At 36.5% G+C, this 17,197-nt stretch overlaps 1 protein-coding gene across 1 annotated transcript; it reads left to right on the plus strand.

Moving 5' to 3' along the window:
- The first annotated feature begins 6,457 nt into the window (after positions 1 to 6,457).
- On the plus strand, positions 6,458 to 11,093 carry LOC133828537 (uncharacterized). Its single transcript, XM_062258862.1, has 2 exons — positions 6,458 to 6,896; positions 11,059 to 11,093. The coding sequence occupies exons 1-2, from the start codon at positions 6,458 to 6,460 to the stop codon at positions 11,091 to 11,093; spliced, it is 474 nt and encodes a 157-aa protein (XP_062114846.1).
- Positions 11,094 to 17,197: the final 6,104 nt, after the last annotated feature.

The following is a 17,197-nucleotide window of genomic DNA, read 5'->3' on the forward strand; positions in this document are numbered from 1 at the left end:
GTTGTTAGGCAATCTGTTGTGGTAGGTGTCATTGTTACTTTGAATTATTTTGGCCTATGATGTTCAAGAATAAATATAATTATTTTATGTTGGTGATTATGACACTTGATGTGCTCATATTTTATTTTTATTTTTAATATATGTTGGTATCTCAAGTGTCGTAAATGCCCATAATAATAAGTCATATATTTTCTGAAATCCTTATGATGATTAAATTGGGGATATTTATTTTGCTGAAATTAATTATAAAGTCCTTCTCACTGGCGCCAATTCGAACCCCACCTCCGGCCATTGTCGGTGTCCACCTCCCAAAGTCATCATCAACATTCACAATAAGTTCAGTCAGAGAAAAGGAGGCTCTCATGCAATGATCCCAAAGTGAAGAATAAGAAGAATGTCAAGAAAAATGACATTATTGAGTTTTCAATGACCTAAAAATAATGTATAGATATTTTTTTTATGAAATGTGCTTCTTAATAAGCAATGAATATTGTATAATATATGTTTGTTTATTTTTTTATTAAAGTTAAATAATTTATTTGATTAATAATGTTAAATATTTTTCAAATTAATTACTTTCATTTATTATTTATATTAAATAAAATTTATATATAATTAAAATTACCTACATAGAAATATTATATTTACTCACAAATAAATAAGTGTAGGTAAAAATAAGTATACTACAACATGTCACGTGGACCAATTATTTAGTGCCACATAACCGATAAAAAGGGGATAAGTAACACAATCATTCGAATTTCTCGTAGCGCGTGGACAAATTATTGTCTGACACGTGGAGCAACCACAAGATGCCAAGTGGCGGTTTTGATGTATGCCACGTAGGATGCCACGTCATCAGACACATAAACTATGGACACCATGTCAGCAGACATGTAGGATGCCACATCATCAAACACGTCATCTGCTGACTCATCAATTGATTTATAACTTAGTGGGGTCCACTGATTCTTTTACCTACCAGTATTAATAAGTGTAGGTAAAGACTCTTTCCCCACTAACCTTTACCTACCAATATCTACCAATTCAATATTGGTAGGTAAACCATATTACCCACCATTAGACTAGTTTTACCTACACTTACAATTGGTAGGTAAAGACCTCATTTTCTTGTAGTGTCGGTAACTGTGTTTGCATTAAATTTCACGCGAAAAATGTCAGGGGATTATACGATTGTGTACCTACGAACCGCCTCGATCCACGGGGAATGACGACTTTAGGCGAAATCTTTGCCATTGAAGAGTCGGCCCAAGGTTCGAGTGAATAAGCGTGCCTCATCCGTTCGAAGCTTGGGTCAGGGGGCATCTGTTGGGCCCAAGATATTCGGCCCAAAGTTCTTTCCTCATTTGTCGTATATTCAAAACGGATCATTTTGATCTACAGAAGCTCCGAAGGCAGAAGCTACGGGTCAGAGGCGATCTGCGCCTCTGACTTTCGAGTATGTAATTTAAAATCAACACATTTTGGAGGGAAATTCAGTTATGTTTCCCCCGCCATTCAAGGGTTCGGTTGAACCAACTAAACACTTCATATTTTTGTTTTATAAATATGAGATTCTTATTCAAACAAGGGGATTGAAGAAATTTCAGACTTAGGCATCGGAGTGTCTTTCTTGCAGGTATCCCCTACAGATCAAAGGCGTTCTTCATCACTGGAGCAGGATAGGAGCACCATCTATTGTCGACTCATACCTACAATTATAGAAAGGCACATTTGTTGCATCAACAGGGAGCAGAGGCCTTAGACGATTTGCAATAATCTTAGAGATTACCTTGTATATAACATTTCACAAGCAATAGACCTAAATTGAGAGACCTTGACCGCGTACTCTGTTTTTGGGATCAGCACCAAATTTGTAGAGTTGAATCCTGTATGCATGTGCCCACTAGTAAAGAAACTGTCTACCGCCCCATGGAAGGACTCTTGCACAATGTCCCAATGATGTTTGTAAAACATTCATGACATTCCACCGGATCTTGGGGCTTTGAAGCTCCCCATAAAAAATAAATGATCTTTTATTTCCTCTCTTGTAGGCAAGGACACCATATTGGAATTATCATTATGGGCCAAGGAAAGGGGAATAAGACGGTCCAGACTGTAATCCACTAGAGTTTAGCTTCTATGACAGAAATCGCTCTATTAATATCCCTGAATTGATTATAATTCTACTTGATAAGAGCAAACTCGATGGCTCCAATTCTCCGATAGAGTTTAGTCATCAGCCTATGGTGATGGTAAGAGAGCCAGGAGTGTTGAACAATCAATTTACTTCTTCGGTCATTTCCACCACATCGCTTCGTAGATAAGTTGTTTCTTAGATCTGCCTCCCACTCCCATCGTGTTGAGAACTAAGCTGGCGTTTAGTTGCAAAACAAGGAATGGAATGGAATGAAATTTTGATTATTTTGTTGATAGAGACGAAATGAGTAATGGAATAGTATGAAGTTTATATTATTTTGTAAATAATTTTTTTATAAAACAAATTATCATTATTTTTTAATGTTAGTTATATTATATTATATTTTATGTACAATAAACACTTTTTTTACTACAAAATTCATAAAAAGTATTTTATTTAGTTTTAATTAATTTTATTTTAGATGCCTCAATATTGAAAAATATATATGGTAGTTATTTTTAGATAATAAGACAATTTAATTTTAGAAAATAAATAAATGTTGTATATATACTTAGGGAACGACTACAACGCATTCTTTTTTTTGCAACACCAATGCATCCTTTTCTATTTTCGGCACCTGGATAGATATAATCCCAAATTTTTTTATATGACGGTGTACATTGTAGGTATTTAGAATATCCTGAAATTTTTTAAGAAATTCTAAATAGTTTACGAAGCTGAAAACAGAGTTCAAACTATCAAATTTTACACGCGTACACAAAAAACAGGCACGAGTGCAACTGACAGTTTAGACTCTGTTTCGGTACCATAATTTATTCAGAATTTCTTGAAAATTTGTAGGATGTTCTAGATAGCTATAATGTACACCATCATATACAAAAATTTGGGATTATAACTATTCAGGTGCCAAAATAGAAAAATGATGCACCGGTGTTGCAAAAAAAGGGGATGCGTTGTAGTCGCTCCCTATATACATATTGATATCCAATATAAGATATATTAAATAAATATATTTTTTTTTAGAAAAATATATTTTACTTGGGAGAACCAATATTTATTGAACATCTTAAAAATAAAATAAAAATTCAAGCAAAGAGAAAATAAACAATTATTTCAGGAAAATACTAGACAATCAAGATATAGAGAATAAAGAAAAAAATGTATAAATAGGTTTGTGAGTGGCATAAAATAGAGACAAACAAAGAAAAAAAATAAGAGTAAAAATGAGATAAAAATAAATGAATCAATTCAGGAATGACTTTTCCATCCATTTTTTAATTGAATAACAATTCTTGTACTTTAATGAAAAGTAATTCCTTTGGAAAAAGTATTCCTAGGCAAAATATAGAACCAAACATAAGAATAGGAATCCATTCCATTCCAACCATTCCTACCAAGCAAACATACTCTAAAGGTCTGTGGTCAGAGGTAGTGGAAGAGAAAGCACGCGAGCTAGCCTTTTGGAACAAATTAAGCCAAGCCACATTGGCTACTCCCATGTCTAAAGCTGTTTCACACTGTTCAGGTCCAGACCTATGGTTGTCCCAAGTTAACTTTCCTCCTTTTACATCCATTTCTATCAGGTAGGCCTGATCAAACAAATCTCTAAAAAAATTGATCTATCTTTCAAGGTTACTTGCTCCACCCCACCTATCCGAGAGAGCCAAAATAATGTTGAGGTCCCCTATCATCATCCATGTGTTGGAATATTTTATAACGATATATATTAAAAATCAATTTTTTATAACTAATTGATTTTTTATTCATTTAATATATCAAAATTAATGGTTAACATTTATCTGTTAAACTCAATTTTAATTTTCTAACTAAATAGAGGGAAAATCTCAATTAAGTTGAGAGAACATCAGAGGTTCTCATAGTAGGTCTCCCTCTATAAATATAGAGTACCGGTCCCCAAGCTCACTGCTCATTCTGACTTTCAGTAACTTCATATAAAAAGTTAGTGAGAGCATGGAAGCCTGTGTACTCGTTCTAATTTTTGTTTCTTTTTTTGTTGTTGTAGATCTAAAGCTAGATCAAGATTATCAATTGCAATGGCTGGAGGTATACATATTTTTTATCCTATTAATTTTCATATAAAAATATATTTATTCTACATTAAGATTGTTATGCAACTAGATTAATATTTAATCTAACATTTGGTATTAGTCGCACTAATCTATGCCTCTGCCTTGTTCATATACACATATATATATATATAATTTTGAGTTTTTGTTTTGGTCGTGTATATATATGTTTATTATAGACGTATACATCAAATTTATTTTGTATTTTGGTTGTGTTTTATTGCCTATGTTGTTGGGTTTACGTTGCTTTCTTCATTCCTAACATTTTTGGGCATAAAAAACCTATAAAATATGGTTTGTAAATATAGTTTTTTTTATAGTTTTGAGTGAGAGTTTTGGATTTTTGTTTCAAAACTAATTTTCAATATAAGTACCATTAGAAATCCTTAAGATTATCCTTTCTAATGATCTATGCATCAAAATCGAGTTTTGAGAAACCAACGTCAGTTTTGAAACATTCATGAACCCGATAATGGCAAAATTTTATTTTTGATATTACAAACAATTTTTTCGTTGTTGTTTAATCAAACTAATGCCATGAATCTCTTTATATATTAATTTCCATGTGATTTGGGCTTTGTAACACGTTTTTGGTCATCGGAATGCGAATTTCCAACTGGGTTTTGAAACCGGGTCGCGTGACCGTTTGCAGAAAATGGGTCAAAACGACCCGGTTCAATGGAGGAGACGACGCAAATGACATGTCGTTTGCTACCCTGCAGCACAGAAAATGACTTGTCGTTTTGACAAGTCATACGACACAGTAAGGGGTCGTTTTCCCCGGGGCAGATTTTTTTTTTAATTAAAGAAAAATTCATAAAATATCTTGAAAATTGCCTTTTAATTTATTTTTTGGAATTTTATTATTTTCTTGATTTTAATGCTTTAGACAATAAATTTCATTTTTTTATTTCTTTGCCAATTTAATTAAAATATATCATTTTGGTAATTTACATTATATATTTGGAAATTAATTAAAATGTGCAATTAATTGATTTTAGTGTATTTATTGCATGGTATATTTCTTTTATTCATGCAATATTAAATAATTGTTATATTTTCATAATGTAATTACTTTTTTTTTACAATTACGTTTGTACAATTATTTTATTAATTCACCAAATCAATAAATGATTTTATTGTCTTATTTAGCATGAATTTTTCTGTCATTAAGTATATATATGGAATTATTATATTTATTTTCGTACATATAATTAATTATGCTAATTTGTATGATTATTTTGTTATTATTCATGCAAAATTTATTCTTAGTATAATTATCTTTAATTTTATTGTATGGCTTTATAATTTTAAATATGTTATATATTCTATTATTGTGCTATATATTTAGATTATATTCAAACATCAAGACAAGTTTAATAATATTTAGCACACTAATATTCATCAAATATTCACATTAATATTCATAAAATATTTAGGGTGAATAAAATTATGAATAATACATAAACAATTTTGTGGTTGACATAAGAACGCATGAAACTGAGACAAATGCTCAATCTAGAACGGTTTTTAATGATCTTCGAACGACCACACTAGGAGCACTACTCTCTGTGATTGCCTATTATGTTATAACGAAATTGTTCTTAGGTCTTCAAAGAGTTTAAAATCTAATGTCTGGTGAACCATATAATTTTAAATAATTAGGGAGTAGCCACAACATCTTTAATTATATAAAATTATATATTAATCTGAAAGGATCACATAATTGATATAAATTATGATTAATTATATAGATATAATAATTTTATACCACAAGGATTTTATTATATTTATATAATTAATTAGGATAGTATATTAAATTAATTTTCTTAATTTACCCATAAGAGTTATGATAATTAATTTAATAGTTTTATCATAAAGTGTAATTTAGATAGAAATATCAAACCTTAATTTATCCCAAATAATTTGTTTGTATAGTATATCATCATGTACATCCAATTTTATTAAATTAAAAATTTAGCCCATAGGCAATTTTTGTTTAATAAAATCTCATCATTTAGCATGTTATGCATTGGTAAAACGTGACTTCATTAAGCATCAATCTTTAGAAATCTAAATTTGTAATCCTATTCATGCAGCTTCTTCATCCTCCTCTAGTTTCGCTGAAATCCTTACCGAAATTCCTGAGAGGGGTGACAATTTCAAAATCTGGAAGGAACGAGTTCTTCTTCACTTAGGATGCGCCAACATGGACTACGCAATAAGGAAGGATGAACCTGCTGCCATCATTGCGATTAGCACTGCTGTTAAGATCGCACTATGTGAAAAATGGGAGCGATCCAATCGTCTCAGCATCATGTTCATTATGTCCAAGATCCTTATGGGAATGCGTGGATTGGTGGAGCAACCTGAGAAAATCAAAGACTTGACCAAACTGATCGATGAGCTGTTCGACACTTCAGACAAACCACTTTACAACAACCTCATCCACCAGTTCTCATCAACAAAGCTCATGGGTGTCAAAGAAGTTAGAGAACATATCTCAAAGATGAGGGACATTTATGCTCAACTGAAGAAGATCAATGTAGTCATTCTTGAAACTTTCCTAGTTCACTACATCCTTAACAATCTTCCACCTCAATACGAGCCTTTCAACATTTCCTACAACACACATAAGGACAAATGGAGTATGAATGAACATTTGTGTTCAAGAAGAAGCAAGGCTCCTACAGGAACAAGGTGAAAGTGCTCACATGGCCACCCAAGGAAAGAAATGCAAACCATCCAAGAAGGACAAGAGGAAAAATAAAGTGCCTCCCCAAGGCAAAATAAAGAAGGATTTCATCAAGTGTTTTTTCTACAAAAAGAAGGGACATGCGAAAAAGGAATGCGCCAAGTTCAAGAAATGGATGGACGACAAAGGTAATGCAATTTCATTCGCATGTTATGAATCTAATATGGATAATGTTCATATTAACACATGGTGGATTGATTCTGGATCAACAAATCACATTTCAAATTCCTTGCAGGGTTTACAAAACCTAAGGAAACCAGTGGGAAGTGAGCAAAACATCTTACCCAGAAACAAGATAGGCTCACATGTGGAAGCTATTGGAACCTGCCATTTAGTTTTAAGTAGTGGTTTTGTTTTAAAGTTAGAAAATACTTTTTATGTACCAAGTTTCTCTAAAAACTTAATTTCTGTTTCAAGACTTGTACCTTTTGGTTGTTCCTTTACATTTTCAGAAAAATCTTTTAATATATATAATAAATATGAATGTGTTGGAAATAGTATTTTGTCTGATGGTCTTTACTGCCTTAATTTATAAAACAATACTGCTTATAATACTGTGCATGTTCACGCTGGCAATAAAATATGTGTTCTGAATGAGAATTCATCTACATTATGGCACCAGAGATTGGGACATATCTCCATTGATAGAATTAAAATATTAGTAAAAGATGGGGTACTCAATACTTTAGATTTTACTGATTTTGATACTTGTGTGGTTTGCATTAAGGGAAAGCATACATCCAAGTCTAAGAAAAGTGGTGTCCATAGGAGTTCTAAACTATTAGAAATCATAAATACTTATATATGTAGTCTAGACATGGACTCATATGGTCAGAAATACTTCATCTCCTTCATAGATGATTACTCACGCTACATGTATATCTACTTACTTCATAACAAAAGCGAAGCGATAGATGTCTTTAAGATATTTAAAGCTGAAGTAGAGAAATAATGCAATAAGCAAATTAAGATAGTGAGATCAGATAGAGGTGGAGAATATTATGGTAGATACACTGAAGATGTACAAGCACCTAGCCCTTTTGCAAAGTTTCTTTAAGAAAATGGGATTGTTGCCCAATATACCATGCCCGGTACACCTGAGTAAAATGGTGTTGCAGAAAGGAGAAACCGAACATTGATGGACATGGTGTGGAGTATGCTTAGCAGCAACATTGAACTTCCTAAATCCTTGTGGAATGAAGCTCTAAAAACATCAGTGTACATATTAAATCGAGTTTCAACCAAGGCAGTCTCAAAAACTCCTTTTGAATTATGGAAAGGTTGGAAACCGAGTTTGCAACATGTACACATTTGGGGATGCCCATCTGAAGTTAGGGTATACAATTCAAAAGAGAAGAGACTGGACTCAAGGACCATAAGTGGATACTTTATTGGATACACTGAAAGGTCTAAAGGTTACAAATTTTACTGTCCATCTCATAGCACTAGGATTGTGGAATCAAGGAATGGAAAATTTCTTGAAAATGCCTTGATTAGTGGGAGTGATCAATCAAAGGACTTAGGTTCTGAGAAAGATCCTTCAGAACCCTCCACCTTAAGAGCAAGATTGATTGTGGTTCATAACACCCCTGAAGTCCAAATGGATGTTGAACCACCACAACCAATTCTTGAAGATCCACAAGTCAATGATGAAGTTCAAATGGATCAAGTTGTGTAGGAGTTGCCTATAATTTTTTAACAACAAGCTGAACTACATGCTCCCTAAGAGCCTGCTGGTGTAGCCTTAAGAAGATCCACTAGGACAACAAAATCGGCGATACCTAATGACTACGTTGTGTAATTGCAAGACTCTGACTACAATATTGGAGCCAAAAATGATCCAAAAACGTTTTCACAAGCTATGAATAGCAAAGAATTGAAGTTGTGGTACAATGCCATGAATGAAGAAATGAATTCTATGAAGAGCAACGGAGTCTGGGATATTGTTGAGTTGCCTAATGGGGCGAGGGCTATTGGGTGTAAATGGGTCTTCAAAACAAAGAAAGACTCATTAGGCAACATTGAGAGACACAAAGCAAGACTCGTTGCTAAGGGATTCACTCAAAAAGAAGGAATTGACTACACAGAGACCTTTTCTCCGGTATCTAAGAAAGATTCCATCAAAGTTATCCTGGCATTAGTTGCTCATTTCGATTTAGAGCTACAGTAAATGGATGTGAAAACTGCTTTCCTGAATGGTGACCTAGAGGAGGAGGTATACATGAAACAACCAAAAGGTTTCTCCTCTAGTGATGGTGAACATTTGGTGTGCAAGCTTAAGAGTCCATCTATGGTTTAAAACAAGCATCCCGCCAATGGTACTTAAAATTCCATGATGTCATCTCTTCTTTTGGATTTGAAGAGAATGTCATGGATCAATTTATGTACCAAAAGGTCAGTGTGAGTAAGATTTGTTTTCTTGTTTTATATGTGGACAATATTCTTCTTCCAACCAATGATAAAGGCATGCTACATGAGGTGAAGAAATTTCTCTCAAAGAACTTTGAGATGAAGGATATGGGTGATGCATCTTATGACATTGGCATTAAGATCCATCGAGATAGATTCAAAGGTATCTTAGGTCTATCTCAAGAAACCTACATTAACAAAGTTTTAGAGAAATTTCTGATGAAAGATTGTTCACCAAGTGTTGCTCCTATCGTTAAGGGTGATAAATTAAATTTGAGCCAATGTCTAAAGAATAATTTTGAAAGGAAGAAATGAAGAACATCCCATACGCTTTTGTTGTTGGAAGCTTAATGTATGCTCAGGTGTGCACAAGACCCGACATTTCTCTTGTTGTCGGAATGCTAGGAAGATTCAGAATCACCTAGGATTAGACCACTGGAAAGCTGCAAAGAAAATTATGAGATACCTTCAGGGTACTAAGGATTACAAACTCATGTTCAGACGAACCGACAACCTGGAAGTAGTTGGCTACTCAGATCCAGACTTTGCTGGTTGTACTGATTCACGTAAATCAACCTCTGGTTACGTGTTTATGTTTGTCGGTGGAGCCATATCATGGAGAAGTAACAAACAGACCTTGACTGTTACTTCTACTATGGAAGTCGAGTTCGTTTTGTGTTTTAAGGCTACATTGCATGGTGTATGGCTAAAGAGTTTCATTTCAAGCCTTAGAGTTGTAGATTCCATATCTAGGCCATTGAGTATGTTTTGTGACAATCCAGCTGTTGTATTCATGGCTACGAAAAACAAAAGTGGTAGTCGAAGCAAGCACATCAGCATAAAGTACTTAGCCGTGAGAGAACATGTTAAAGAAAATAAAGTGGTCATTCAACACATTAGCACTGAATTGATGATTGCTGATCCTATGACGAAAGGCTTGCCACCTCATAAATTCAAGGATCATGTAGTGAACATGGGACTTGGTTCCCTTATGTAAATTTATTGTACAAACTGAAATTATTATCAATAAAACTCTTATTTTGATGTTTTCTCATATTTATGCGCATCTTAATTTTATTTGAGAAAATTTTATCTTCATAGGACCTGAAGAAACACAGGGTTTGTTCGTTTAAGTACATAGCCACATAAAGTACAATGTTATGTAATAAATATATTGTAATACATGGAAGATAATACTCTCCATAAAAGGAGGACCTATTGCCATGATTCATGTGTTTATTATCTAACAGGGATAATCATTGGACTTAAGTTGTACATTAATTAAAAGCTGACCAAGTGGGAGAATGTTGGAATATTTTATAATGATATATATTAAAAATCAGTTTTTTGTAACAAATTGAATTTTTATTCATTTAATATATCGAAATTAATGGTCAACATTTTTTTTGTTGAACCCAATTTGAATTTCCTAACTAAATGGAGGGAATATCTCAATTAAGTTGAAAGAATATCTCAACCTCTGTAACTGTGGTAGAGACTCTGATGGTAGGTCTCACTCTATAAATATAGAGTATCGGTCTCCAAGCTCACTGTTCATTCTAACTTTCAGTAACTCCATCTAAAGAGTTAGTGAGAACTTGGAAGCCTAAGTACTCATTCTAATTTCTGTTTCTTTTATTTTGTAGATCTAAAGCTAGATCGAGATTATCAATTGCAATAGCTTGATGTATATGTAACGCCCTAAACTCTAGGGATCGTTACGGTGTGCCTTATAAACAATGCTAAACTCGCTAATCGAGTCATTTGGCCATAATCGTGTAACTAAGTATGACTAGCGGTTTAGGATTAAAAATCTTGGTTAAGATATAACGTTTCATTAGGACGTTTACTGTATACATTGGGATCCCAAATATATAGTTTAAAGGTCTACTACAAGAAAATATTTACAACCAGCCGATCTAAGCGGCAAAATAGGGTTTAACCCTAGTTCCTCTTTCAACCCTCGGTCGTGGCGATCGAGCAGCCGCATATGTACACATCGTCACCTAAGCTCTCCAACTCAAGGATGGTCCAGCTTTCTTTTGCCTTTACCTGCACCACATAGCACCCGTGAGCCAAAGCCCAGCAAGAAAACTCAATATGCTCATGAACAGTCATATCATGACATCAAATCACAAAGTGCATGCCTAGAATTAACAACCTTAATCACACATACAAATAAGTTCACATAATGAACGAGTGACTAATCAACAAGTCACTAACAGGGGGTATGTACCTTTTAAACAAGTGACTAATCAACAAGTGACTAATCATCAAGTCACTATTCGGGGGTCAGTACCTGTAAACGAGTGACTAATCATCAAGTCACTATCCGGGGGTCAGTACCTTTAAACGAGTGACTAATCATCAAGTCACTATTCGGGGGTCAGTACCTTTAAAGGAGTGACTAATCATCAAGTCACTATCAGGGGGTCAGTACCTTTAACAAATAAGTGATCATTTCACTAGCTTAATCAAGATAGGTATCTGATGAAATAGTCATCAACGTAAACCTACCGAGTGGCCACAAAGTCACTAACGTGGGATTCCACTCCCTTAGCCATGTGACAAAACAGTCACCTAGGCCTTTGGCCCTGGCTCTGAGTAACTAAACTTTGGCTAGTCAAGCGCTTATAATTTTCATCGAACTTAGGGTCGGTCCAGAATTAATACTCCATATGAGTCATTCAATGCCAATGTCGATTAGATCTAATCTTTTATCGGCTCTGTGTTCATGACGCTTATGCCGCTTCTAACTCTTAGGTCAGTAACACTGTAATGCCCTGGATAGCCAATACCGTTACACTGTCTATTTATAAAAGTGCAAGACTTGCTAATCAAGTCATTTAGTTAGAAAACGTGTTACTGAAACTATAATTGAACTAGGGTTAAAAGATTTTGTCCATAAAAGTTGCTTTTTATATATTCAAACATACTTTTACATGGGATCCCAAAAGTAATAACGTTTAAAAAGACAGTTTATAAAATTTCAGATTATAAGTACAGCTACTAGCCACTCAAAGGGCAAAACAAACATTTAGGCTTCTCCCGTCCTGTACCACTCCTCGGTCGTGGCGGCCGATCAGCTGACTATGTACATTCAGCCCCAAAGCTCTCCAACTCAAGGCTGGTCTACTTTGCTCTTGCCTTTACCTGCACCCCGTAGCACCCGTGAGCCAAGGCCCAGCAAGAAACCAAATAACAGAGCATAATCTTTAAGCAATCAATTTACAAATCAACAATCAGACAACTCATAAAGCATAACCACATGCTCAACAATCCATAATAGTTACATAATCAAGCATTCAGCATACCAAGTTCATCAATTCACATTAATAACCAATTCACATATAATAACAAGGGTCGACACCCTTAGGTCGCATCCCCTAATCATCCCACTGACTCCGGCCTGCTTAAACTGAGCTCAGTGAATATTAAGCTGTCCTCAACTACCAGTGGCCGAGCCGCGCCATGTGCGCAAATATTGATTCTGGCACTCTTAGGCCGTTTATCACATGTCCCATGGCATAATACCATCTATGACATCATACTGATATAGGGATCTCTTAGTCCCATCATTAACACATAACCGGGTGCAGTTTCTTACCTTTGAATTTTGATGGCTTTGATCAATGATGACAACCCTCGAGCACGATCCCTTCCAAGCCCTAGCGTACACCTAGTCATGATCATAAGTTAGAACCATTACCAAACTTCAATCCCAAAACCTAACCTCGGGACCAATCTCGAGCCCTCGGGAAGCCCTAATTCCACAAAAAGGGGTGGTGGAATCAAGCCCCGAGCCCTTGGGAAAAAACCCTAAGAAATAACCCAAAAATCCTCTTCTAGAAATAGGGTAGCGCTACAGCGCCCTAAAGTGGGCTCCATGGCGCTATAACCAGAGCCAAAATTCCCCAAGCACCCAAGACTAGCACTGTAGCACCAAAGAACTAGCGCTACCTGCAGAACCAAAATGCCCAGATTTGCCTCCTTCAAGTTTCCTCGAACCAAAACCCCCTAAAACCTTTCCAACCCTCAACCATACTTCAAAAAAAACCTACCAACACCTAGAACTCACCCCACACAACCCAACAACACAAATCCCAACCACATGCACCATCAATCAAAGAAAAGCAAGGTTGAACTCAAAAACTGAAGAACCCAACCAGAAAACTAGAACAACCCAAAAACTTAATTGTTCAAGCTCAGAATTTCTTACCTCAAGTGGGGAATTTGACCCTAGGTTATCTTCCACACCTCCTTAGCTTTCACTCATCAAAGCCTCAGCCTTAACTCCCTAGAATTCCCATCAAAACTCAGCTCAGAAATCCATTTCAACACCAAAACCAGAAACTGAAAAAAAACAACCTTGAAGCTTACCTTAATTGAATGACTAATTCCTATTGGATCCTCAAGCTTAATCAAGTTCCCAAGTTTGAAGTCTTAGACTAAAGCCACCTCTGAATTTTAGCTTCAAATTCCAGAAGAAACGGTGGAGAAAAGCCCAAGTCGCATAAGAGAAAAGACCATGTTTTTCCCTTCTTTCTTTTCTCCTTCTTTTCTTTTCCTTTTTGTTTCTTTTGTTTTCCTTCAGCTTCTCAGATATTCTACACATTCCTCTAAGGCTATAAAACAGTATAACACTTATCTATGATTTTAAACACCAAAAGACCATACTTCCCTCTCAATTAAAACTAAGATTTTAAACATCCTAAGGGCATTTTAGTCATTACTCCCAATTCCCGCTAATTCCTCGAGTGTTCCTAACAATTACCGCTGAAATCCCGACACCTAACTAATCACCAATTATGTTACTCAATGTCAAATAGTCTCCAATATTTTCTCTAAATTCCCAGAAACACCACCAGACTCACCCCGAGCCGAGTATAAATCCCTGTCGTGACTTTTCCGCTAAACCGCTCACTAGGATCGCCTCGAGTCACAAGCTGCAAATATATCCACATAATAATGTGGTCTCAACAATTTTTCACAGATATTTACGTTTATGCCCTTAACGGGCCAACATTACGAATATGCCCTTATAACCTAATTGGGCCTGCATGGATACTAGTACACATAGTCATGCATCACATTTATCCAAATAATCATATAAGAATGCATTTAATCATTTAAATCACTCATGATCCAATTATGCCCTCCCGGCACACTAATCAAGGCCCTTAAGCCTTATTAGTAAATTTGGGTCGTTACAACTATCCCCTCCTAATGAGAATTTCGCCCTCAAAATTTACCTGAACAACTCAAGATACTGATCCCGCATCGCTGACTTAAGCTCCCAGGTCGCTTCCTCAACCCTACTATTCCTCCACAAAACTTTAACAAGAGGAATCATCTTATTCCGTAGTCCTTTATCCTTTCGATCCAAGATCTGAACCGGTTGCTCCTTATAAGCTAAATCTATATGTAATTCCAAATCTTCATACCTCAGCATATGTGTCGCATCTGAGACGTACTTCCAGAGCATAGAAACATGGAATACGTCATGGACTCCTGACAGCGACGATGGCAAAGCAAACCTGTAAGTCACCTGACTGATCCTTTCCAAGATCTCAAAAGGTCTGATGAACCTAGGGCTTAGCTTGCCCTTCTTTCCAAACCTCCTCACCCCTCGCAGTGGTGAAACTCGAAGAAACACGTGGTCCCCAACCTGGAATTCCACGTCTCTACGCTTGGGATCATTGTAGCTTTTCTGTCTACTCTGTGAGGCGAGCATCCTAGCTCGGATTTTCTCAATAGCTTCATTTGTCTTCTGAACCATATCCGGCCCCAAATACTTCCTCTCACCCATCTTATCCCAATGAATGGGTGACCTACATTTCCTCCCATACAACATCTCATAGGGAGCTACTCCAATCGTCGATTGGTAACTATTGTTATATGAAAAATTCAATCAACGGGAGATACTTACTCCATGATCCCTAAAAGTCAATCACACATGCTCTGAGCATATCCTCCAATACCTGAATCATCCTCTCAGACTATCCATCAATCTGAGGATGAAAGGTCGTGCTGAACTTTAGCTGAGTCCCCATAGCCTTCTACAAACTACCCCAAAACTTGGAGGTAAAGATAGGATCCTGGTCTGACACTATAGACTTAGGAACCCCGTGGAGACGTACGATCTCCCTCACATACAACTCTGCATACTGATCCACAGTATATGTCATCTTTACAGGAATAAAATGAGTTGTCTTGGTGTATCTATCCACTATCACCCACACCGAGTCATAAAGCCCTACTGTCCTAGGTAAACCTCCCACAAAATCCATCATAAGATCCTCCCATTTCCACTCAGGAATACCCAAAGGCTGAAGCAACCTTGCCAGTCGTCGATGCTCAGCCTTCACCTGCTAGTAGGTTAAACATCTGGCTACGTAGTCCACCACATCCTTTTTCATCCCAGGCCACCAATATATCATCCGTAGATCCTGATACATCTTCGTGGTACCCGGATGAAGTGAGTACGGTGTCGTATGTGACTCATCCAATATCTCTCATCTGATCCCCTCATCAGTTGGAACACAAATCCGTCCATGATATGGTAGCAAGCCAACCTCAGAAATAGAATAGTCCTTAGCTACACTCGCTAAGACATTCTCCCTAACCTCCTGTAACTGAGCGTCTACCAATTGACCTTCTTTAATCTGCTCTAGCATGGTCGACTGCAGAGTAATATTGGCTAATCAGCCCACCACCAATTCTATCCCCACTCTGACCATCTCATCAGCTAACTCTCTCGAGATTTTGGTGGAACTATACAACTGACCTGGGCCCCTCCAGCTCAACGCATCCACAACTACATTGGCTTTTCCTGAATGGTAAAGAATATCACAATCATAGTCATTTACCAATTCCAGTCAACGTATCTGCCTCATGTTCAGGTCCTTCTGTGTGAAAAAGTACTTCAAACTCTTATGATCGGTGTATATCTCGCATTTCTCCCCATATAGATAATGCCGCCAAACTTTCAATGCGAATACCACCGCTGCTAACTCCAAATCAAGGGTAGGATATCGCTGCTCAAACTCCTTCAGCTGCCGTGACGCATAAGCAATGAGTTTCTTGTTCTGCATCAACAAATAGCCTAAACCCAACCTCGATGCATCGCAGTAAACAACAAACTTCCCTTCGCCCGAAGGGAGACTCAACACAGGCGCGGTAATAAGTCGTCACTTCAATTCTTGGAAACTGTTCTCACACTTATCTGACCAGATAAACTTCAAATTCTTTCGTGTCAATTCTGTCATCAGTGTCGCTAACTTCGAGAAGCCTTCCACAAACCGTCTGTAGTAACCCGCTAAACCAAGAAAAATCTGCACCTTCGAGGCGTTCCTTGACCTCGGCCAATCCCTAACTGCCTCCACCTTAGATGGATCCACCTTAATTCCATCTGCATCAACAATATGTCCAAGGCATGTCACTTCTGGTAGCCAAAATTCACATATCTTAAACTTGGCGTACAACTGGTGCTCTCTCAATCTCTGTAGAACCTGTTGAAGATGAAACTCGTGCTCTGCCTCTGAACTAGAGTACACTAAGATGTCGTCGATGAAGACAATAATGAACTGATCCAGAAAGTCCTTGAACACCCTGTTCAATAGATCCATAAAGGCTGCTGGGGCATTGGTCAAACCAAATGACATGACCAGAAACTCATAGTGCCAATACCTCATCTGAAAGTCCATCTTCGGTATGTCCTCGTCCTTGATCCTCAGCTGGTGATAACTAGATCGAAGATCAATCTTTGAGAACACCGTCTTACCC

Source organism: Humulus lupulus, chromosome 1 (assembly GCF_963169125.1).
Source record: "Humulus lupulus chromosome 1, drHumLupu1.1, whole genome shotgun sequence".
NCBI lineage: Eukaryota > Viridiplantae > Streptophyta > Magnoliopsida > Rosales > Cannabaceae > Humulus > Humulus lupulus.

What these genes read in the sequence shown, in the direction of transcription:
- LOC133828537 (XM_062258862.1), top strand. Translation starts at nt 6,458, where the DNA reads ATGGACTACGCAATAAGGAAGGATGAACCTGCTGCCATCATTGCGATT. An exon ending in CACACATAAGGACAAATGGA is followed by an intron (nt 6,897 to 11,058) that starts GTATGAATGAAC and finishes TTTATTTTGTAG; the next exon opens with ATCTAAAGCTAGATCGAGAT.